General features: G+C 33.1%; 1 protein-coding gene across 2 annotated transcripts in view; it reads right to left on the bottom strand.

Annotated features, from left to right (window-relative positions):
* Window positions 1-2,721: 2,721 nt before the first annotated feature.
* ETNK1 (ethanolamine kinase 1) overlaps window positions 2,722-26,088 on the bottom strand; it is a 62,139-nt gene continuing 38,772 nt past the window's right edge. For both annotated transcript variants that reach the window (XM_047740468.1, XM_047740469.1), the window contains exons 4-8: window positions 24,429-24,571; window positions 15,052-15,135; window positions 13,142-13,302; window positions 3,168-3,241; window positions 2,722-2,836 (exon numbers count right to left, since the gene is read on the bottom strand). In XM_047740468.1, coding sequence (XP_047596424.1) covers window positions 2,764-2,836; window positions 3,168-3,241; window positions 13,142-13,302; window positions 15,052-15,135; window positions 24,429-24,571 — 535 coding nt within the window. In that variant the 3' untranslated portion in view covers window positions 2,722-2,763. The remainder of the gene's footprint in view (window positions 2,837-3,167; window positions 3,242-13,141; window positions 13,303-15,051; window positions 15,136-24,428; window positions 24,572-26,088) is intronic.

The raw sequence follows: 26,088 nt of genomic DNA, 5'->3' as shown, positions 1-26,088 counted from the left end.
CAATCTCATATGCAAGATACAATTCACACTAGTTTACAATCTTTATTTACACTGTTTTATATACATTCCAGGCAGACCTAGCTGAGTTTTGTGCTCATGTTGATCTCAAATGACCATGTGAACAGTATGATTCACTACCACATCTCTCTGATTTCCAGAAAATCAGGTGGTAGCATGGGGTCAAGAGGGGAAAAAAAAATATTACTGGTCAGGTAAGATCATATAAGTATGTAAGGAACAAAAGGAAAAAATGTGGTATTTTGCTTGTTAAAGCATCCAGGCCACTATGGTCTATTGACTGACAACAATGAGTACACATGAATGCCTCTTCTCTAACAACCATTTTCATATTTACAAAATGAACTTACTACCAGCTGAGTTATTAGGTAAGGCATTCAAGTTCCTTAGCGTAACATAAAAAGGCAACAGACATCTCAGCAAGCCAAAGGACAAATTTTAGAGGGATGTTTTTCCTTTAGAATCCTTTAAATGGTGGATAAAAAGAAAAGCAATTTTGAACCCACTTATTAGTCTGCAGCTTGATACCAAAGACCTGTACAGGATGTGGTAGCATCATGACACCCAATATCTAGCTAAGAGTGGGGAAAATATCTTATATGTCTCATTTTGTTTCCAACTTCCACTGCATACTCCCAGGGCTAAAGTGATAGCCTCTATTCCCCCTTTACATTCAGTTCTATATGAACCTCTCTGAAAAACAAGAGTATCACAGCTAGCAGCTACGCACAGTCTACCAGCAAAGGCTCAGTGAATCTCTACTCAAGATAGTTGGAAGAATATGGAATAAGGTAGAAAACTGATCTTCTCTCCTCCCACAGTTCTCCAAGATATATATTGTTGCACTTTAAGAAGTCAGAAAGAAAGAAGAAAAAAAAAAAAATCAGGGGTTTTTTAATATATTATTCATTGTCCTAAGAAAATGTTCCAATCACAGATGAAAATTCCACCAAAAACAATTCTTCAAGCTCACTCTAACATTATGTAAAAAGCTATTAATTAATTGGTTCCATTCATTTAGTCAATTAGGTAAAATTCTACTGATCCTATAGTAATATGGTTTATAAAAACAGAAGTGAACATTTTAACATTGGGGAGGTAGAAAACAAATTTTAGTCTAACACTGTTATAGAAACAAGCAGATTTTAAGATTCTATTTATGTAACTAGAATTTACCATTTAAAATGGCCTTCAAGTGTTTCTACTTACTTTATTAGCTTTAAACATCTTGAGATAATCCAAGTATTTTAAAGCACTTATCTGAGTATATAAGTCATTTGGAATAATACATCAAACTCCCCAGAAGATTTCTCAGAGGATATATTTGTAGTTGCATATTCTGAATATGCAGATTCATTAAGTCAACTTTGTACATGGGCACTTATGTGACCAAAGTGCAAAGCCTGTCAGACTAATTTTCTAAGTTAACCATGACTGCTCAACTCCACAAACCATCAGTCTTCAAAACTTGAAGACTACTGATTGCAAAGATCTAACTTCCTTCCATATAGTAATTGCCACCCTCCTACTCCCAAAGAAAAAAATACAAACAAAACCAAGAGAAACTAAAACAGAAGCCCTCCTACCATGAATATTTCTGTTTAATTCACATTTTGTTAGATTTTAAGTGTATTAGATCAATGTCCTAAATGTTATTTCTTTTAACTGCTTTTAATTTATTTCTCTGAAGCTACATATATCACGTAATCATTTGCTATCATTCTAAAGACATGGAGCCAAACTGAAACATGAAACAAAGTGTTAAGGAATGAATCTGGAAAGGTAAAAAAGAATCTATCTAAATGCTATTTTCTTGTTCCCAAATATGATAACCATTCTATCTTTGTTTCAGAAATTAGCATTTGTTCTAACTAGCTAAACAGACAGAAACAAAGAATATTTCAGTAAGTAAAATTTTTGGTAAAAAAAAAAAATGTGGTATTATCAAATTTTAAGAACAAACTAGCAACTTAAATGACTGTATTTAGTATGTGAAAACATTATTTAATGCAGATTTTGGTAACATAAAATCATATCTATTCCAGGATTATAGGTAAATATTAATATTTATACTGTCAGACTATGTATGAAAGGATAATTTAATTTTAAGATATATTCCCCCCCAAGAAAAACACTTTCCAATATTCGATTCAAAAAGATGTACCACTAAAAGTAGACAGTAAATGTAATTCACCCTCATACACAGATATTTTTCTATGACCACCCTAAGTTATCTATAACAGTATCTGGCATTTTAAGAGTGAATGATTCATATTTCTTATAGTGTATCAAGATAAAAAGGTTACAATGAACACCTAGATTGTTTGCTAAAATTAAAATTCCTAAATTAAAACTTTAAAAAAATTTTTCTCTGGAACATTTTCATTGCTTACACTCAACCAACAGATGAAAGAGATGAAAGCAGTAACAGAATTATGTTAAATTTATAATAAATAATTCACATATAACATAGATTAAATTATCAAAGAAAGGATTAAACGGACATATTTATACGTTTTGCAGATTTAACAAACTTCTAATCCACCACATACTGATAGCAGTAGGTATACTTCTTGACATCATTCAGTCTATTTAAAAAATAGATTGGTTGTTTAGAGGCATAATTTGTAAAGCAAGATAACCAAATTAAACAACAGAATTTTAACAAACATTGGCTTTTCAAAATTTCTTAAGAAAAGATACACAAGCATTGTTCAGCCACTTGAGAATAATCAAATTTCTTCTTTACTCAGGCACTTTTAATGCAGTAACTTCAGGCTTCATTTTAAAGTACTGGTTAAAACGAACAATTGCATACCTAGTGAGAAAAGAATAACAACAAAATTAATGAAAAATTTAATCCTTCCTTCATTTTCCACTCACCCTTCTAAGCTGATTTTTTTTTTTTAAAGTTTTAGGATTTTTCAAAGGATGTATTTTTAGTTTATTGCACCATCTACTGGACACTTTTCTAATACAGTATTTAACAGATTATACCAGATTTCCTAGCAGACCAATTATTTAAATGTATGCAACCCTTATAACAGTTGATTGAGAATAATAACTACAGTGTACTCTATGAGTCCTTTGTGTACATAAAAAAAAAAAAGTAGAGACAAATGTAATACATACAGCACAGTTAAACTTACCCAAGGAAATCAAAATCAATAGTGGAGTATTTGGCTTGAATCAAAGCCCACAATCCCCAAAAGAAATGAGAAGCCTAAAAAGGAGAAAAGGAAAATCAAGAATTATAATACACTTCTCTATAAAACAATTATCTAATAATGTTTCCCTTTTTTAATCAACTCAATGCAGGATACTGTCTTGATGCTTTTTTTACATAAAATACTTAAAATACAGGTAATACTGAAGTGTACAGTAACCTAGATGGCTACAGATCACTTCTGTCCACACCAAAAGAGGTTAGACTGTATTATAACTGCTTAAAACACAGAGCCCAGGGGCGCCTGGGTGGCTCAGTGGGTTAAAGCCTCTGTCTTCAGCTTGGGCGTGATCCCTGGGTCCTGGGTCCAGGGAGCCTGCTTCCTCCTCTCTCTGCCTACTTGTGATCTCTGTCTGTCAAATAAATAAATAAAATCTTTAAAAAAAAAAACAAAAACAAAAACCAACACAGAGCCCAATTCCTGTAACTATTTTGTGAAGACAGAGTTCAGCATAAGCCCTAATAGATATTGATTATAATTGCTAACAGGCTTTCATATAAAATACATAATTACCAAAAGACTTTGTTTTTTGACATAAAAATAAAAACAAAAAGAGAAATCCAAATCTCAAAAACAAAAATTATTTAAATATTTAATTTCATATTTAAATATGAAAAATGTTCTAGACATGACAAACATCTGAAAACAATTTTTATTAGCCCAACAATTCTGCATAACCAACCATGATATAAAGTAACATGATTTTACTTATGTCAGAGAAAAATGCGTCTTAATACTTTAAGAGAAAAACAGATGAATGGTAGGAGCTGTAAAATAACTACTTATGTATGTGCTGTACAATCTATTTCCAGTTAAACATGAAAATATTTTAAGATTCTGATAATAACTAATAAAACTTCACTTCCCTCAAAGCAGCCTACTCCAACTAGAAATATTCCAACTAGGAAAAAAAGTCTTAAAGACAAGGGTTTTATTTCAGCTAAATAACAAAGTAACAACAAAGGCATCTAAGAAGAAAATTGCTCCACAGCTGTGATCTTATTATTAAAACAACCAAACAACCCAATTTGACAGACGAAACAACAAGGTGTATGAGAAAGGATTCTTAATTTGAATTGAGAACTGTGGGGGTTCAAGTCCAGGTCCTGCCACTAACTCCTTTTTCAACTTTCAATAAGTCACACATTTTTAAGGACCAAATCATCACTTTAAAAATATGAGAAACTAATTATTAGCCATTCTGTATTCCACACAGGATTGTTGAATGATTAATGGAAATTATAGATAGATGGGTAGATATAAATTTTTACCCTCTAAAGAGCTCTTTAAAGTATGTTGTAAAAATATCTATTTAAAAATAATGCGCTTTGTGTTTAACTTCCCCAAAAAACCACTATCAGGATATATAACTTCCCATCAAATACAGATATAGAAAAGAATAAACGATGCAGTAAAGAGTAAACAGAAAGTAAAAAAAAAAAAAAAAAAGAAAGAAAGAAAGTACACGCACATGAAGCCTAATGGTTAACTTAAGAAGAAAAAAAAAAAAAGCTGAGCTCTGGAGTCAAACTGCAAAAATTACTAGCTGAATGGCTTTGAGCAATTTAATTAACCCACCTATACCTCTGTTTCCCCATCTATAAAATGAAGAAATGATACTATGCTTTATAATAATAAGAATTATGTATTGGTCTTCAACTACTGTTTCTGGCTCATAGTTCCCCAAATCCTTAGAATTTCATTATTAAGAGCGATGGGAACATATTTTTGTTATAATATTTGATCTTGTATCTTAAGTTTCTAGAACAGTTCCAGAGCAATAAAAGTGAAAGGAAGTATCTTGTTATTCATAACAAGCCCCTTTCAACTACATCTGTTTATGTTAATGAGGTGACTTTTGGAAACCCCCTCCAGAGGAAGACTGGTTGCCAGGGGAACCAACCATGTGATCAGAGAGATGATCTTCCAGCCCCACCATCTCACCACCTTCAGGGAGGGGAGAAGTGAGACTGAGTTCAGTCTTTCAATGGCCAATGTTTTAATCAATCTTGCCTAGGTAATTAAGTCTCCATATAACCCAAAAGGAAGGGGTTCAGAGAGCTTCCAGGCCCAGTGAACCAGAACACATCTACAAGCTAGAGGGTGGTTACACCCTAAGCTCTAGGAGAACAGAAGTTCCTGTGCTTAGAACCCTTCTGGACCTCGCCCTAATTAAGTCTTTATCTGACTATTCTTCTGCATCCTTTATGATAAACTGATAAACATAATTAAATGCCTGAGTTCTGTGAGCCACTCTAGCAAATTATTTCCACCCACAGAGGAAGTTTTGGAAACCTCCACTTTATAGCCAGTGGGTAAGAAGGATAAGGAACAAGTGAGACTTGAGACTGACATCTGAAAAGGAAGATAGTGGGCTTGTTGAGTCTGAATCCTTAACCTGTGGGATCTGACACACAGAATTGTAGGACACACAGTCATGGCTGAGAATTGGAGAACTACTTGGTGGTGTGGAAAAAACACACACTGGAACCTAGTCTTTATATCCAGTATGTAACAAACATTCAATAAAATGCTAATATTATATAAAATAAAAATGATAAAAATAATAAAAATTTTCAAAAATGGTCTTCTCTCTACCTGAGGAAGTCTCAGGTATCGAGAAGTGAATTATGAGAAAAAATGAACCTTCCTTCTTTTTAAAGTACAGAACAGTGGTTCTCAACCATGGGAAATTCCTGAGGCCCAAACTATTTTTTTTAGTATTATTAATGTGTTACTTGCCTTTCTGACTATTTTAACATCTGCACCGATGGTTTAAAAGCAATGGTGGATGAAGCTAATGGTACCATACAGTATGTCAAGGCAGTGGCACCAAACATACACACACACACAAACACATACACACATCATCACGACACACAGTAAATAAAAGGCCAGTCTCACTAAAGAATGTCTTTTATGAAGCCATTGAAACTATTAATTTTATTATATTTCTACCCAAAGGAGGAAGATTCTTTCAAGGAAAAACATTTATAACTGAGTTATGAGCTGAACTTGCTCCACTGTTTAATGCATCATTTTTACTTGAAAGAATGACTAATATTCGAACTAGTTATTAGACTTGGGCATCTGGCAGATATTTCTCAGAGAATCTGTCATTTCAATGCAACTAATTGACAGTAACTGTTGCCAATCATAGTCTTCAAGTATTCAACCTAAAATTAGAACTTTGGAAAACCTATATTTGACTCTGTGAGTTTCACGGCTTCTCAATACAGTACTTAAAACTTTTTCTAATGATACTAATTGTGATATCAATGGATGTGATATTTTTATATCACATAAGGAGATGTATCAACATTTGTAAGATCTATACAACTCAAATCCATATTTTCCAAATAATGCTTACTAATTACAAAATCACACACTGCTAAAAGAGCCATTGGAGGGGCGCCTGGGTGGCTCAGTTGGTTAAGCAACTGTCTTCGGCTCAGGTCATGATCCTTGAGTCCCAGGATCAAGTCCCACATCTGGCTCCCTGCTCAGCAGGGAATCTGCTTCTCCCACTGACCTCTCTCCTCTCATACTCTCTCTAATATTCTCTCTCTCTCAAGTAAATAAATAAAATCTTAAAAAATAAAAATAAAAAATAAAATAAAAGAGCCATTGGAAGTACATATAAAGCAATGGTTTATAATGTACTGAAATACAAAAAGTTAACTGATGTTTTCAGACTGCACATTACAATTAACCTTTAAGAAATGATTACTTGCTGAGTTTTGGTGAAGTATCAAAAAGAATATCCACAATTATCTGAAAAGCCAAAATATTCATCTCTTCCAACAACACATATGTGAAACAGAACTTTCTTTATATACTTTAACCAAACCAGTATGTTGCAACAGATGAAATCTGAAAGTAGATGTAAGAATCTAGCTTTTATTAAGCCAGACGTTACAGAGCTTTGCAAAAGTCTAAATAATGCCATTCTTCTGTTTTTTGTTTTGGAAAACAGTTATTTTTCACTTAAAATGCATTTTTTTTTTTTAACTCACGTCTTTCGGGGGGAAAGAAGCAGGAGGGGTAAAGGGAGAGGAAGAGAGTATCTCAAGTAGACTTCACGCTGAGCGTAGAGCCCAAATGCAGGGCTCAGTTCTACAATCTGGAGATCAGAACCTGAGCCAAAACCAAAAGTCAAATGCTTAACAGGCTGTGCCACTCAGGCATGCTTCTAAGTTTATTATTTTTAAAAATATTTATTTAATAAATATTTTCAATTCGTTTTAACTTTCAATATGATAAATTTTGATAACTAACCTAAACAAAAGCTCATAGAGGTCTTCAAAAAAATCTGGACGTCTAAAGGGGGAATCCTGAAACCAAAAAGTTTGAGATCCACTAGTCTAAATCACCTAGACATACTTTAAGTGATACAAAAATCTTCTGTGAATGCTACTGTAATCTCTTCCTATTGGGCTAGTTCTGTAAGTAGAAAAGACTGAAAGTGGGAAATTCAACACCTAAAAATGGTATCAAACCAGCTCTTCCCACCATCTCAAGCAACATTCATTCATATAAGTAAGTGATTCTACACTAGAGGAGGATTATGTATAAAAACTTCACAAAAATCTCATTTTGGCAGATAACACCTTTTATAGGGTGAAAAATGAAAAATTTATGTGTAACATGACCGTCTTAAATGGATGAAAAAGAAATGCAGGAAACAGTCCGTTAATTATTTGTACTCCCCAAAGAGAATATTTAAGTCCAAATAAAATAATGTAATAATGTTGTGTGATTTACCTACTTCCTTCAGATTTGGAAATTACAGATATTTAAGACTATCAAAGGGCATTTTCATTTCTAGGCTACTCATCTATGCAGCAAAGAAAAATTCAAGGATTTTTATGATGAAAAAATAACTAAAATGTATCCTTTCTTAAAAATCCCTAAAAACTGGGGCGCCTGGGTGGCTCAGTGGGTTAAGCCACTGCCTTCGGCTCAGGTCATGATCTCAGAGTCCTGGGATGGAGCCCCGCATTGGGCTCTCTGCTCAGCAGGGAGCCTGCTTCCTCCTCTCTCTGCCTGCCTCTCTGCCTGCTTGTGATCTCTCTGTCAAATAAATAAATAAAATCTTTAAAAAAAAAATCCCTAAAAACTTAGAAATTATCCAAATTCTAAAATTTCCAAAGTCTAAAAACAATGTGTCTAAAGACTCTGAATAGCTTTAAAAACCTGTATGTATACCCCAGTTGATTTTATAGTGCAAATACCTTGTTTGCCATCTTATATTAGTTACAGTAAACAATCAGTGAAACATGAAGTCTTCGGCAATAAACAAACATTTGGTCAGCCATTTTCAAGGGCACCTGCGTGGCTCAGTCGGTTGAGCATCCCATTTGGCTCAGGTCATGATCTCGGGGTCATGGGATGGCGCCCTGCACTGGGTTCCATGCTCACTAGGGGTGGAGTCTACCTGGGATTCTCTCCCTCTCCCTCTCTACACCTTTCCCTGCCTCTGTGTGCATGTGTGTGTGTACATGCATGTGAACACACATACGTACTCTCTCTTTCTCTAAAAATAAATAAAACCTTAAAAAAAAAAACCCTCTTTTCCCCACTTATCAAATCAGTTTTATAATATATGTATATGCTGTCTTCGTGACAAGTCATCAAGGAAGGAAGAGGCCCAAAAGAGGAACAGTATTTAAGACATGTCCAAATGGACCAAGAGGAACTTGCTAAAGTATGCAGGGAAAGGGCATTCTAGGTAGGAAGAAATAACTATAAAAAAGGATATAGGCTTCAAACATGGAGTGTACAGAAAACAACATGACTCTGCTAGAGCAGAAATGGGAGGTAGAAAATGGGAAATAAGAATTTGAAGAACGTTATCATTTGGATTTCACTCTGAAGGTCACAGGGGACCATAAAGATTGAAAGTGATACAATTAGATTCATGAATTAGATCTAGTTATTAAGAAGATAACTTTTTAAGTGTACAGGATGAAATACAGACCGAAAAAAACCTGGAGGCAAAGAGACTAGCAAAGGCTAACACAGGTGAGAGATTAAGAGCTTAATCAAAGGTTATACAACTAAGGAGAAAGGATTAGAATTGAGAGAATTTTAGGAACTGGGAGTAACAACACTTGGAAATAGAAAAAAATATGAGAATGAAGAGGAACAAAAGACATAAAAGAAAATTCCTTCTTCCCTGGTTTCAGAAAACAGAATTCAGATGGTATTTTAATTACATCAAGATGGAATAAAGAATAAATAATGGGACAGAGGACACGGTGCATGAAATAAAATTCAAGTCTGGACATACTCCACTCAATTACTAAAGGAACACCAGACAGAGACAGATAGATACTGACCGGGAGATTGACATAGGAAAGAAATTCAACTTGGGCTCATTAACAGAAAGGACAAAAAAGTCATGGAATTAGGGGTGCCTGAGTGGCTCAGCTGGTTAAGCATCTACCCTTGACTCAGGTCCTGATCCCAGGGTCCTGGGATCAACCCCAAGTTAGGCTCCCTGCTCAGGGGGGGAATATGCTTCTCTCTCTCCCAATGACCCTACCCCTGCTCCTGCCCTCACTCGTGCCAGCTCTAATGAATTTTAAAAATCTAAAAAAAAAAAAAAAAAAAAAAGGCCATGTAATAATTAGAATACCCAATGAAAGTACATGAAGTGAAAGGAGAGGGGAGAGGAGCCCAAATTCAGGACACCAGAGAACACCAGTATTATAAGAGGATCGGGAGAAGAGGAAGAAAAGGAAGAGTCAGGAAAGGAAACTGAGCAGAAAACACAAATGAGATGAACCAAGGAAGAATAGTTATCACAAAAAGTAATGAAAGAGAAAACTAAACATCAAAGGTAAATACTGTTAAATGATATGGGCAGAGCAAGTAAGATTAAGTTTAAAAAAAAAAAAGACAAAGTTTAAACTGGACTTAGTAATTATGTCATTACTGGTAACCCTGACATGAACTTTTTTTTTTTTTTTTTAAATAATGATGGGAGAAGACAAGACAGCAGTGGTATGAGGAGGAATGCATGAAAGATGAAAAAGAAAAAAGACTGAGGGTTTGCTTTTATTTCCCCCTACCTTCCCAATTATTTACTCATTCAAACACCTGAGAATGTGACAGACATTTACTAAATGATTATGGGATGAAATTAAGAGTTGGTAAGAGAATTACGTAAACTGGCTAGCTTAAAAAACAAAAAAACAGGGGCGCCTGGGTGGCTCAGTGGGTTAAGCCTCTGCCTTCGGCTGGGGTCATGATCCCAGGGTCCTGGGATCGAGCCCCGCATTGGGCTCTCTGCTCAGCAGGGAGCCTGCTTCCTCCTCTCTCTCTGCCTGCCTCTCTGCCTACATGTGATCTCTGCCTGTCAAATAAATAAATAAAATCTTTAAAAAAACAAACAAACAAAAGAACAAAAAACAAAAAACCTACAAAAACAATCTTGAAAAAGAAAGGCAGATACATCAAATCTCAGGAGAATTAGTAATCTCAGTAAGAGGGGTTGATGAAGCCAAATGTGAGCATTCATCTAAAATTCTGCTATATTGTTTCTATTCTGAAGATGGAAAAGAGCCCCTGCCTCAAGAAAGTAACCCACCTCAAAAGAGAGAGGACTGCAGCACAATTTAAACTAGAAGAGGAACTCAAACCAAAGTTGGCTTCAGAACTGGTTCTCAATGGTTTCTTAATGAGGAAAAACTGGAAAATGGTATGAGAATCTCAGACTATAATAAACTTACTATATAATGATTATATAAAACTAAAGATTGTGTAAATTGACATGCTAAATGAGAAGTATTATTTAAAAAGTACTGAAGTTTTATATCTCATTAACCACCCTCTAATTCTTTTTCTGTAAGATCTTCTACTGAACACGTGACGTTTTGTGAAATATGTTTGCTGTACATTTCATATATATATATATTTTTTTTTTAAGATTTTATTTATTTATTTCACAGATAGAGGGGCCACAAGTAGGCAGAGAGGCAGGCAGAGACAGAGAGGGGAAGCAGGCTCCCTGCTGAGCAGAGAGACTGATGCGGGCCTCGATTCCAGGACCCTGAGTTCATGAACTGAGCCGAAGGCAGAGGCTTAACCCACGGAGCCACCCAGGCACCCTCATATATTCTTTTTTTAAAAATCAGGTTAAATAGTGTTTTTTTTTTTAATCAAGTTAAATAAATTTCCTTCGAATTCTAATCTGCTAAGATATTTAAAATAGCGATGGGTGTTAAATGTTACCTGAAAAGAAGTATTTTGTACAAATTATTTGCCCTTCCAAATAATTAATACATTGAAGAGATGCACTGTTTTCTTCTTCTTTTAAGCCTCCAATCTATATGACCCAAAGTAATATTAGTAGATATCTGATTAATGGATATGTATAAAAAACTTGATAATCAAACCAGAAGTAATTATTTTTCAATACCATGTATATATAACAACTACAGTACCCAAAGCTGCTAAATTTTTTTTTTAAAGATTTTATTTATTTGACAGACAGAGATTACAAGTAGGCAAGAGAGGCAGGCAGGGAGCGAGAGGAGGAAGCAGGCTCTCCGCGGAGCAGAGAGCCCGATGCAGGGCTCCATCCCAGGACCCTAGATCATGACCTGAGCCAAAAGCAGAGGCTTTAACCCACTGGGCCACCCAGGCGCCCCCAAAGCTACTAAATTTTTATCATCAAAAGTTTATATGGGAACCCCAGTTAGCTCTCTTAATAGTCAGCAGTGGTTCTGTTTGACTAACAATTTATAAGCTATGTGGACTTTTTGTGGAAATTAATAAACTAATGCATTAGGAACAATTTATGTTAATGGGTACATAAAAAATATAAATTATAGCAACAATAATATTCCTCGTGTTAATATAGAAATTGGCTAAACAGAAGTATTACAGTGATTCTCAAGTTCATTAAATGACCTTGTGAGAATGAAAACCCTACATTCCCTACTTTAATATCATCCTTAAATAGAATATATAGAAGCAGCAGGCATCCTAGTACCAGCTGGAGAGCATGCCATTAATTTAGTCAACACTTCTACTGAAAGTAGATACCAGAACAGGAGTCAAGTTTCAGCACACCCTCTTACCTGAGATGTATTCTGAATGGCTCTGGGAAAATGTCGCTCTTAAGACAATGCAAACAGTAACCCAGGAGCCATCAACAGGGTCTATTTGTAAAGACAATACAGCAAATATTCCCCATGTCAACTGTACCAAATTATATTAAAACTAAAAATAAGTAGTTAAAATAACTTCAACCTAGTATTCACTTGTGTAACACCTTAGCTGAAAGCTCATTCTAATTTATCACATCAATCTCAAAAGGTAATTTAAATGAACTATTATTTAAAAAATAAATGTGCTTGAGAGTACAGAGAAGTAGGTCTAGAAATAACTGCTTATCAAAAGAAGATGAAGACAAAATACTGGTTACGTTATGAAAACATAAGTCTACTGGCTCTTTCAATCTACTTTTAACATCTTAAGATGTGATGATTAAACATACTGTGGAAAATCTCATTTCCCATAAATCTGTTTTTGATTATATGTTTTTTGTAACATAAAGAAAGAGAATAGATATAATATAAAGAACTGTCTCACAATTAACTTTAACTCTAACTAGAATCCATTCATTAAATAATTACTGGGCACTTACCATGTCGGTAGGCACTATTATTCTAGAGGTTAGGGATACATCAGTGAATGAAACAAAATCTCTGTCCTCAAAAGCATTACAACAGAGGAACTATAAACAACAGTGTTTTGTCCTTATTTGAACAAAAATGCTCAGAACTCAAAAAGGGAAACTTTTAGAAGAAAATTTAAAAGCTTTTTAAAAGTATATTAAGAATCTTACAAAAAAAAAAAATCTCATTGTTTATATTTAAACTTACCAATGCAAACTGATTGACCTGAATGAAGAGTACTTCCACCTCCTTTTCAGTAACTTCAGTCCCAAAGCCCTTAAATTCTTTGTATGCTTCAAGGTAAGAACGCAACCACTGGCCCTGTAGTTGTCTGTCTGGATAGAGACTATAGTCTACATCACTCACACCTGAAATGGAAAAAAAGTACACTAAAGATTTTAAAAACACATAATCTCCTATATACTTTAATAATCCCTAAAGGAATCCTAAAATAACTAGATGTTAATAGCATTTATTAAAATAATAAACCAAAAAATCATAACATATTCCAACTTAAATTCCAACGCACAATACATTTCACCATCATAATCAATTCTTACTACTTCAATTTCTCCTCAAAGTGTGAAAGCTTCAACCACCCACAGAAGCCCCAAATCTTCATTTTAAGCAGCACTTCAGGAAATTCTTTTGCACACTAATAATATTTAGAGCATTTCCTAGAACTGCAGCTCTAAAAACATTTTTACCATTACTCACGAGTAAGAAATACATTTTATATTGAAACTTGATACACTCCCTTACCATTAAGTTCCACAAAAAATATGTACCCTAACTATACCTTCAACTCTGGTATTTTCTAATTCTTTCCTTCTCCATTCCTTGCTTTAAAATAATTACCCCACAAATCTGATTTTAAGATGTGCAGTTTGAAAAATGCTAACTTAAAAATAAAGTTCATAGTATTTTGCCTAACACTCAACGTTCTTCTTAAGTTGATCCAAACTTTACTTACCTGGTCTTATAACCCAACCCCTAAATTCTCCTTCATGAGTTTATATCCTACAAGCAGGTACATTCACCTTGACATTTTCTTCCTCCTTCCTGCAGTGCCTTCCTTTTGTTCTATCTGCACATCTCAAATTCTACCTAACTTGCAAGCTTTAGCTTGATTTTTTCCTACAGAAAAATCATACTAGGATCACCGTAGTTTCCTCTTTCAGATCGACAGCAGTGACTACCCACCATACCAACAAGGATATGGTGGTATCTCATACACGCACAGCTCTCTTCACTCCCTACAGATATGTGAAAATATATACAGCACATGTGTGGGGATATTAGCATGTATATGAAAAGTTTGGTATAGGGAAATAACTGAAAACATGTAAATTAAAACCCCTTATAATTTTTTCCTAGTCATAACCTAAAGTATATGAAAATATAGAAATGCATGAATGTATACAAATAGAAATTCAGCAATGAAAAGTTCCTACAAAGTGTAAACCATATAGGAGAATTTCCTAATCTTTAGTTTTAGAACATTTTGTGTGTTTCCAAATGTAGTCATAAAATGTATTTTAAATTAATTCCTTTTAAAATAAACCTGAAACTTTTATACTTGAGAGTGATAAAAGACTAATTTTCAGGGATAAAATGGAAAGCTTTACAATTATTCATAGCCAAAGACAAAAAAAAAAAATTATTGAGCTTCTTATTCCTAAAGTTCAAGTATACCATGAAAATAACAAAGTCTTTTAAATTATTTTTTAATTTTAAATCCAAGTTCTCTGTATTTAACTGTGATCTTGGTAAATTACTTTCTCCATTTGTAAACTGGGAATAATCTAACTGATAGGAATGTGGAGGAAAAAATGAGATGAGATTTATGAAGCACCTTATACTACATCAGGTCTTACTCTAAGCCACAAGTATTATTTCTTTTCTTATTTTCCTTAAGGAATTAAGGAAAGGGTCATCTCTTCTCCTTCTTCCAGTAATAAAGAAAAACAAAGAGCAAGGTCAGAAAAAGGTTAAAAAATATTGTTCCTACTCCCAGGTGAACTTCTCTAAGGAAAAACTGCAAACCAAAAATACAATTATAAAGGTATCATTTCAAAGTTATATATGTTGCTCTACTAGTTAAGCCTGGATTTTACCTGCAAATTCATTGAAATGATTTCCGATATCATATGCCAAGTAGTTGTATCCAGAATATTCATAATCAATGAACTGTACATCACCTATGTGAGACACAAAAACAAAGACATAAGAAATCATATATAAGATGAGAAAATCCCTATGCTATTTGTAATTAAACAGCTTCCAAAAGTTTGTCTCATTGTATGTGCTTGGTTACATGCACTTCTGAGACAATACAGGGTAAGGCTGTGAATTTTATGGCAATGAGCTTTACAAAATTCAAATTATATATTGTCAACAGCTTCTCAGTGAACATTAATGTCCACTATATTAAAGAAAAGTCAAAATAATCATTCTCCAAATTCAAACAAAAGCAAAATATCTCTTTCACCACAAGGGGGCATCACTCACTTAAAAATTCAAGTTTAATTAGAAATGAAGTTAATCTTTGAAAACTATTAATAAGCTATCACAATTTTAACAAAGTATGATACTCTGAAAGTAAACTGACAAGCTACTTTACATATATAAATCAAATATAAACTTTAAAAGACTTAAATTCTGTGAACCCTGCAGTTATGCTATCATACTTGATGACAAACTTAACAATATCCCTAATTTAAGAAATCAGTTGCTATAAACTCTTATTTTCCTGCAATGCTACGTAAATAAGATTTCTAATAGTATACCTGAGCAGCATTAAGGTGGTTGTTTTATCTTTAAAAAAAAAAAAGGTATAGTCATTTATACTAAACTTTTTTTGAGAAATTTTTACATAAGCTAGATTCCTATTCTAAATTAATGCTAAATATATATGCATATTTCATTATATTTCTCCAAAGACAGACTCCTGCTCAGGAACATTCATTTTTGAGTACTAAGTATTATAGAGGGTTTGTCTCAACAAAGATATAGGTCCTTCTTAAAGAGAGATAAGAGAAAAAGTTTGAGAGAGAGAGAGAGAGAGAGAAAGTTAGAGACGTTAAAAAAATAAAAATAAAAATAAAAATGGGTCACTGTCAACACCAGGCATCACAAACTCAAAGGCTTACAGGGTCATACAGTTAAAATGGATACACGAACAGAGATGGCTGTAAGAACAGTTTCTAAGCAGCTTATATTGAGAAAATGCATAGCAAATGCCTAGTTACACTGTCTTTTAAACATCAAACTAAAGGAACGAAACAAACTCCTGGTCTGCACGCAATGGCATTTCCTAAATAAAAGAACTCTTGAACTATATCATCTTGATACAGATATATATGTTTAATTTAGGGGTATATGTTGATCATATCCAAACTCAGAAAAAGAGAATTACATGACACAAAAATATCATGGCAAATGGAGTATTTTACATAAAAGCAAAAAAGTTTTTAATGTAATTGCATTAGTATGTAATTCTGAATTTGTATAAATAACAGTCAAGTCTAGAGTAAATTAAGTGAGCATCTCCAGAGTATCGAAACCGTTATCAAAACCTACATACTGACAAAATAAATATAAAGTTTTAAAATGTTGGTGACTATAATAAATCACTGCAATTCAACCACCACAAGTATTATAGTCTTGAATTCAAAAAACTATCCCACAGAAAATCTTAAAGTTAACCAAATCACTTTACTAAATTGCAGAAAGTGAGAACATGTTTTAGAGTTTGTTCTAGATACCACTGGAAATAAGAGGGTGAAGACCGCCATCATGATTAAATACTCTGCACCCATGAAAAAAAGTTTCATTTTCAAACTTAATCTTAGCCAAAAGGCCGAGAAGCGAGAAAAGTTTCATTTTCAAAAATTATTTGATGACCAGGAAAATTACAAATGTTATATGAAAAAAAGATACAAAATAGTAAACACAGTGATCCAAATTATTAAAATATTATGCCTGGAGAGAGAGAAAAGAACACATAATGCATAGGGGGAAAAAGATGAATGGAAATTAACCAAAACAATACGTTTCAACTGGTTTCTTTACAGGTGAGAGACAAGTGACCTTTTTTCCCTTGTATTTTAAATTACTTACAATAAACATTACTTTTAGAAGGAAAAAAGTGACAGTTTAAAAAGATTATGAATTCTCTAAACAAAATTGTCAATAGATAAGAGACTAATAATAAACAGTGACCTGGGATATACCTATCCAGCCAGCCTTATGAAATCAGGATTCAAGAAGATTCAACAGGTTGCACAGCTGAGCCAACCAAACAGTTTTAATACACAGGTTTTTTTAAATTGCTGTTGATTGCTTTAACTCTTTAAACACAAATTCTTGTAGAGCTCATATTAACTGTTACATGCCAATAAAAATACACAGCCCAGTCCTGAAGCTTACTTTTGCCACATAAACAGAAGCTTCAATTTCAATTTTCAAAATTATATTTAGAATTTGGCAAATACAGTTAAAATGGCAGGTAAAAATGCCTGCTTGTAAATACAATTTAAATAAAGCATAGATCATTTTAACAAAAGCTAAAAATCTGTTTCAGTATGAAAATTTTAGCAATGACTTTTTGTAGTAGCATTAATTCATTAAAACTAGCCTTTATTTTTAAATGCAATGTTGAGTTTATAAATAATGAAATTTAAAAAATAAGAAAATGAAGCTAACAAGATACAGATGAGGCTGTTACCAGGCTCCGTGCATGTGAACAAGTGATGCGATAAACCTCCAGTCAGTGCGTTTAAGAAGCACGGGGTGCGCCGCCACATGGCAGCAACAATGGCATACCTAATCTGTAGCAGATGAAGAAAATTTGGCAAACTCACATTTTACAAGACACAAAGCTTAAAAGGAAAATTGTTTAAAAAAAAAATCTGTATTAACTATTCTTTTTTCAAACTATGGCAAACAAAGTGGAACTCAACCTTAAATTTAATCTTCTGCAACAAAATAAAATTAAAGAGGCCTACTTCACTTATTTTGGGTGCCAGAAAAATCAAATTACTGGAAAATGGTTTCCTACTAACAGAAAACTTTTTTCCTTGTATAAATTTAACTTCTGACTTCTTAAATTTCCAATTGTTTAGAGGAACATCCACATCACAATTAAAAATTAATTGCTCATATGAGACAACTATCTTGTTAAATTCTTTAAGACATGAATTTTTAATTGAGGTTTCAAGGGTGGAAAAAAATGAGACTACTCCCTAAGTTTTCTTTTACAAAACTTTATATGTATGTTCATTTTCTGAGGGCATTCTCAAATTTCTAGAAACTCAAGGGATCCCTGACCTCTAAAAAAGTAAAGAAGCACTGCTTTAAGGGTTAAGACTATGTATTATTTATCTTTATATAATTAGCACACTGACTGCACATAAGGGGTAAATCATAAGATTAATGAATAACATTATATCCCGATTTTTCAAAAGCTACATTTTTCTTTTCATTACTTTATTTCCTGTGTATCTTCACAGAAATGAAATCCACACATTACTGAGTTTAGTTGTTCAAATCTTAGTGCAGCTGAAAACAGTCAGCCAATTTTTAAAGTACTTCAAAACCCAAAAAATTAATTTATTAATTAAGGCTATAAAATTCACATGCTACATTTGTTTGGATTCCCTTATTTTGTTAAGGAGAAAGGGATAAAAATAAAAAGTAAAATAACCAATATGAGAACTTGAAAACCTTTTCGACTCACTCTACTTACTCTGCAGTGTTAGGTAAGGCAGAAAGAGAACAGAGAGAAAAAATAACCACAATTACAGTACGGTTAGCAAAATGCTTTTTCTCTCAAAGAAAGGGAATATTCTGCTCTGAGAAACTTTCCCTTCATCCCTCACTCTGGTGTCCACTAGTACCTGTGTATAGCTTCACCACAACACTCATCATTCTGAACATAAATATCTGTTTCATGATCTGACTCCTCCACTATATGGAATATGGCTTCCTGGAAGGATACTAGGTCCCTTTCATTGTTCATCATGCAATCCACACAGTAATCTCTAGCACACAGTAAGTATTTAAATGCTTATAAATGGAGGGTTTTGCACAGAATGCTAGACACAATCATAACACACATATTTAAATGGGTAGTGGCAAAGAAAGAATAAGCATTAAACACTAAGAACAAAGTATGGCATTTCTGACATTCTTATCCACGTATATGCTTGGACATATAGTGGGATGAATGAATGAGAAAGAAAAAACACTGAGCTAGTAACTATTTTAGGCAGCTCTTCCTTTATAGTTCAGGTTTTTATAGTCCATTTAAGCTTTCGATAACCTGATTTTAAGGGTATTTTATTTGATGGTAAACAGTAACCAGAATACACGTTAAACAAGGTTAAGACTATCCTTCATAAAAACTTCACCTTGGAAAGTACAGGTTACCAAATATAAAAATAAATTTGTATTTACTTAAATTTTAAAACAAAACCAACAACAAAAAACCTGTCATTAAAATATCAATGAGACAACCAAACCACAGTATCTTTCATGAATACTAACTGGAGTGGGAAGATTTGGAGCCAATCAAGTGACTGAGAATGGTGCCTCACACATTTTTTTTTTTTTAAAGATTTTATTTATTTATTTGACAGAGATCACAAGCAAGCAGAGAGGCAGGCAGAGAGAGAGGAGGAAGCAGGCTCCCTGCTGAGCAGAGAGCCCGATGCGGGGCTCGATCCCAGGACTCTGAGATCATGACCTGAGCCAAAGGCAGCGGCTTAACCCACTGAGCCACCCAGGCGCCCCGCCTCACACATTTTTTATTTATAATGTGTAAATGTGTAAACTCTAAAGAAAAACCTGATTTCATTGTAATTCCCAGAAAAAGCTTTCTTTTTCTTCCACTCATGTATATTTCTTTAAAATAGCTGTAAATCAGCATCTTGTATTTCACTGACAGTGAGAAAAAAAAAATCAATGACTGCCATTACTGAAATTTAAAGTTCTGTAATTAGATCTTTATATGACCTTTTAATGAAGAAATGGGGAGAGGGAGAGAAATGAAACAGCTACCAATAAACATTCAGACAGAGCACCAAGACATGAGAAAACATACTCAAAAGCTTTAGCAATTAACTTCTAACATGGCAGCAGTTAAAAGGGTTAGTTGAAATTAAAATATTAGAATTAAAGTCAGTTAATCTATAAGCAATACTACAATTCATTCTACTTAATAAATTCTTTTTTAAAATAATGATTAACTTAAAACATGACTGACAGTCAGCAAGAACATGTCAGCAAGAACACTGCTTCCGGTTCTCTTACTATGTAATAAATTCTATCATCATATCATTAAGTATTCTTTCCTTACCTTTTTAAGATGTCATTTCACTGAAGGCAAGGAATGGGCCGTTGTTTACCAACCACCTAATTCCTGGCACTAACTTTTCAAAAATCTTGACAGCTACCATCACCTTCAGAAAGGAAGCTCACTCTTCTCCCACATTCCTGTGTCCTGTCAACTGACATGGTGAGAACAGGTAGAGGCAGTATTTCTTCCTGTGATGCCTACCATCTCCTATAACATTCACAGGTGCAGAAGCCTATAAACTGCAGGTGCTCACAGTCTTTGTGTATGTGTGTGTGTATAAACATGTACTTACACATTCATACACACAAACATATATACATATTTAAACTTCAGTCACTCAAGTTAGAGTTAAGATAAAATCTGAAAGCTGTACTTGAAGACAAACTGAATTGTCATCTCATACCTATAAGCCATAATTACCCTAGTTATGAGACACAGTCAACCACTGGCTTATGTAACTATTTTCACTTTTTCAGAATCAAGTACATTTTGTAAAATGCATCCTATAAACATAATAAAGAGGTTGGCAAACTATGTATGCTCAGGCTAAACCCAGCCCACTGTGTGGTTTTGTAAATAGTGTGGAACACAGTCACATGCATTTATTAATGTATTATCTGTGGCTGTGTTTGTGCTACAAAGGAATTGAACAGTTTCAAAAGAGGCTGTAATATGGTACACAAAGACTAAAATATGTACTATCTTCACCTTAGAGAAAAAGTCTGCCAACCCCTATTATAATAACAGCAGCTGTGAGCTACCAAGTACCTACTCCAATGCTATGTCCTTTTATACATGATCTAAAATTTTGTCAGCAACCATTTTAAGTAGGTATTACCTCTAAATTAGAAATAAAGCAAATTAAAAGTTCTAGATTATTAAAAAGTATAAAAACTGCATGGAAACCTGTTAAAGATGCAGATTCCTAAACCCATCTATAGAAATTCTTGTTCTTAGATGGAACCCAGAAACCTCCATTTTTTCCAAGTACCTTGGGTGATTCTGGTGCAGAAAGTCAAGAATCAAATACAAGCACTTAATGAAGAGATACAAAGCAGGTGCCTGGCTGGCTCAATCAGTGAAGCATGTAGCATGCTAGACCTCGCAGTTGTAAATCCAAGCCCCATGTCAGGTGTAAGAGATTACTTAACGATGATATTAAAAAAAAAAAAAATTTAAAATAATTTGTCTAGTATCACCTAGTTCTGTATGTGATTGAGCAAGAATGTAAACTTAAGTGCACCAGTTCCAACATCTACATTCTTTCCAACTTTTCTTAGTTGTAACTAAGCTCTAATACATCTGCTTTTAAGAGTTCCTTAGAAATGTTTAATCTGGTGACAATATAAAAAATCTAAGTTATTATGGTTGAAAATTACAGTGGAGACTACAAATTGATCCAGTATAAATTCATGAAGTTTAACTAAAATCTGCACTTCTGAGAAATGAAGGGTCTGAAACATACTACAGAGAGATACTGAGCTTGATGATGTTAAAGCCCATCTCTCGGCTTTCATCTTATTATATTTATATATTTTTAATTCAAGTGGGTACAAAATAGTGAAGTGCTGAACTCAAACCACATGAATGACTTAACAAGTGATAACAAATTAAACACATCTGTGAATATAATATACAACTTACTTATTCTACATAAAAATTATTTTAATCTCAAAAGACTTCACCCTTAGCTTTTAGATACTGTAACAAGTTAACCAGTTAAGGTAAAGAATTTTTGCAGTTCCTAGTTCTAATTATAATTATCCTCCTTGAGATTGCAGCTGTTAAGTACTAAATCTATAGTCTAAACTTTTTGTTCATTAATAACTAAATTTACAGAGTTTATAATTTCTTAAGCACAAGGAATGCTATGTTCTCCTTATAACTAAAGGCAAATATGTCATACAGTTATATTACTTTAAAAAATTAGCTCCTAATTTGAAACACATAATAATACACGGAACAAAGCTTCTGCCACACTCTCATGAGTTTTAGATTCTACTTGAACATTCCAACTGTATTTTCTTAATGCTATGTATCAACTAATCACATAGCAATTGATTCTTTTTTTTTAATGGATGCCATAAAGTCCAAACTTGCCTTCCTAAAAGACACTATAAAACCACTGGTAAGGAAAAACAACAGAACATATCCATAACTAACACACAAATAAACCACAAAGACAAGAAGAAACAAATGGTACACAACAGACTTCTTGAAGAAAGGAAAACTCTAAAAAAATATACAAAATAGTTACATTTGTTGAACTGTGAAATTCATTCTTCTGTGTAGGGAAGAAAAATTAGGCACAAAAATATGATTTAGGTAACTCCTGGTAAAATAAGCAAATGACAAATCTTAAAATCTTAGAGTCAAACTGAAACAGAAAGATTCTGTCTGAAAATATGAGAACTTTTCATATCACTGATCAACAGTTTAGATAGGCAACTGATTGAAAGTAAAAATGCATTTTTTTAATACCTAAGACAAAGTAATCTGATTTTTTTGGTCCCTTATATTTTAGTTTTATAAACAAGTTTGCTCTGTGAAATGAATATGCAAAAGAAACTTATAAAATAAAAATATGAAGTTAAAATATATTCCAAAGGAAATAACAGATTCTCTTTGATTAACTTGCAGTTAAAAATAAAGCTGAGTGTCCACTTCAACAAGATGAAGTTCCTCATTTGAAATTCCATTATATAGGATGTGTTATTTGGTCTTGCACTGAGCTTAAAAGCTAATACATTGTTTTAATGTATAACTAATACCCTTCTCTGTCTCACAAATGGCATTGAGATTTGGTTACTAGTATATAACATATTCTATACATAACAATTATATATAATTTATGGACAATAAATAATAAAGAACACTGTCAAGTACACCATGGTTTAGGGTACACCTGAAGATTTTTTTTTTTTTAAAGTTTCCATACAAAGACTTCACAACATTCAAAATAAAGATGTCAGCTTAATGTATTTTTAAAAAATAGAATCTCTAATCCACACTAAAATATAAAATATAAAATGTATTCAAACATGTTTTTAAGAATACGTGCTTCAATCTACCATCCTTGACAGTGCTCTTTGGTTGATCTTCTTCAAGTTAAAGTTAGTTATAAATATAAACCACCTTTGCATTAGAACAGGAACAACTTAAACTCTATTAAGAATGGTCACAATAGTAATTTCATAGTATTATGACCATTTAATCAAACTGTTTGACTTTAGTATCTTTACAAAAGCACAATTTTCACTGAAAATAGTCTTCCAACTATAATGCCTATTCTCAAAACTGGTTTCCTTTAAAATGCAAGTTTCATAGTTTCAGACTTTTTGAATTAATACTAATAATCCTTCAACAAAAATTATATTTTCAAATTTCAATTCAGCATTGAAGGGGCATCTACATTTTAGCAACCAAACCTCAAACCACTTTATCCAATAATATAATACAACGAGTATCTCCTAAATACGGAAACAGAGAATTTGGATACACCAAGATATGAACAATCACAGAAAACATTTCACCAAAAACTATCACTATCTGTACCTCAAAATTACTAAAACTATTTCCAAAGCTTCTTGATTACTACTTTAACAGATATAAATTTCAACAAGTACAAATAACATTTCCTCCATTATGTGGCTCTCTCCTTAACATCAAAATATCTAACAAATCAGAATCAACAGGTAATAGAAAATCTGGAGACATATTTGCTTCTAATACTGTTGTCCTTCCTAATACTGAGAAAATTCTGTATTTATTAAGAGCAGTGCAATGTCAGTTGGTTTTTCAATAACCCCAATTACAAGCAGGTCCATTTTCAAACCATGAATTACCAAATAGGTTTCACAGTTAAATTTAAAAACAAAGTCATTTTATCATTTTTCATTTAAAACTCTTAACAAGAACCACAAACTTTCTAAGAAACATATTTTATACAAATATATAAAGAATATATATTCCTAATTTAGCAGTTACCATGACTTAACAACCTAAAAGAAAATCTTTTAAGACTTCATGTTTTTAATCCTTACATCTGAATTAAATTTAGCGGTATAAAGATCAAAGGACCATTAAGAACATCAAAGAAATCAACTTTACTTACTGCTAAGGTCAGATACCTACCTTGTTTCTCATTGTAGATTATATTCTTACACAATAGGTCATTATGGCAAAGCACAACAGGTGAGCCCAGGTTGGAAAGAATCTCCTTCATCCAAGTCATTTCTTCCTGAAGAATCTGAGAGCTTGGGATATCACTTAAAAACCTTTTAGTTTAAAAAAAAAAAAAAAGTTATATATTGCTTATGTTAATGACTTTTTTCACATTTAAAGACTAACATCTATTTTTAGTGAATTCTTTCCATTCAATTACATAGACTCCTGAATTAAACCAAGCCAATTATTACAAAAGCTGGAATAAAGGAAAATCTTTACTTAATGAACTTAATATGAATAAAACAAACTAAGCAAGTTAAAATGCAGGGCAGTAAAGTAAAAAATTTGTTATTACAAAATTGGAGGAGAAAAGTAATATGTATACTTAATAGATAACATTTAGTAAGCACTATTCTAAATGTTTTACATTTGTCTCCAAGACAAAAAAAGTTTAATAAAAAGAAGTTTAAGTATATTATTTAAAGTTACAAGACAGTTTATTAAAGAACTAAAACATCTATTTCAAGCTTTGAAGGGTGAATGCAGTACAAATCAGCTAAATTTACCTATCACAGTCAACAGACAACTACTATTGATAAACCTTATCAATTCTATGATAATCATAGACATTATCTATGATAATCATATCATAGAATACTCCATTATCTATTATAGAAACTGTCTCAGAATAGTGAGCCTGGGAAGTATGGTAGGTAGAGTGGCAAACAGGACTGGAGATCATGGCTTTTTAATTCTTCAGTCTTCTGAACTCTTCATTACACTACATGTATATTCATTTGATAAAAGTAAAATGAAACAAAAATATGGTGCCACCACTCATTCCTCAATAGCACCATCTGGCTTTAAAAATTGCTGTTAGTTTATTCTTTCTCTCCCCTTAGCACTGTTTTCTTCATTCTCTCTCAACAGTCTCTCAAATTGCAGCCTTACTTTTCCATTTTACAATATAATAAAGATTCTCTACTAGTGAACTTAACTTTAATGAATTTGCCTATTCAGGTGGTTGCTGCCTGTATTTTCCCACTACTGTATTCTTCTTTACATACAGCTACCAAAAATAATCCTTATATACTTTTTTCAAGATGGTGTAATGGTTCAAGAATCTATCTGAAAGGTACAGAGTTGACTAGAAGTAACAGAACTGAAAGGATTGAACATAATTACAATCATATACAAACAAAAAGGAACAGAATGTGAACAGATTTTTTTAATATTTTGTTTTTAAAGTTTTAGTTTTAGATAATCTATTAGGGCAGGGTGCTTTTTGCATGCTGTTCTACATATGTTGTATATACTAACTCAATTAACCCTCATAAAAACTCTAAAAGGTAAATATACTACTCTTGTTATTTCCATTTTAATTTTGCCTAAGATAACACAGCAGAACTTTTTTTTTTTTTTTAGGATTTTATTAATTTATTTGACAGAGATCACAAGTAGGCAGAGAGGCAGGCAGAGAGAGAAGGGAAAGCAGGCTCCCTGCTGAGCAGAGAGCCTGATGCCGGGCTTGATCCCAGGACCTGGAATCATGACCTGAGCTGAAGGCAGAGGCTTTATTAACCCACTGAGCAACCCAGGTGCCCCATCACAGCAGAACTAATAAGTG

This window comes from Lutra lutra, chromosome 8 (assembly GCF_902655055.1).
Source record: "Lutra lutra chromosome 8, mLutLut1.2, whole genome shotgun sequence".
NCBI lineage: Eukaryota > Metazoa > Chordata > Mammalia > Carnivora > Mustelidae > Lutra > Lutra lutra.
This window is presented reverse-complemented; position numbering and strand designations above follow the sequence as displayed.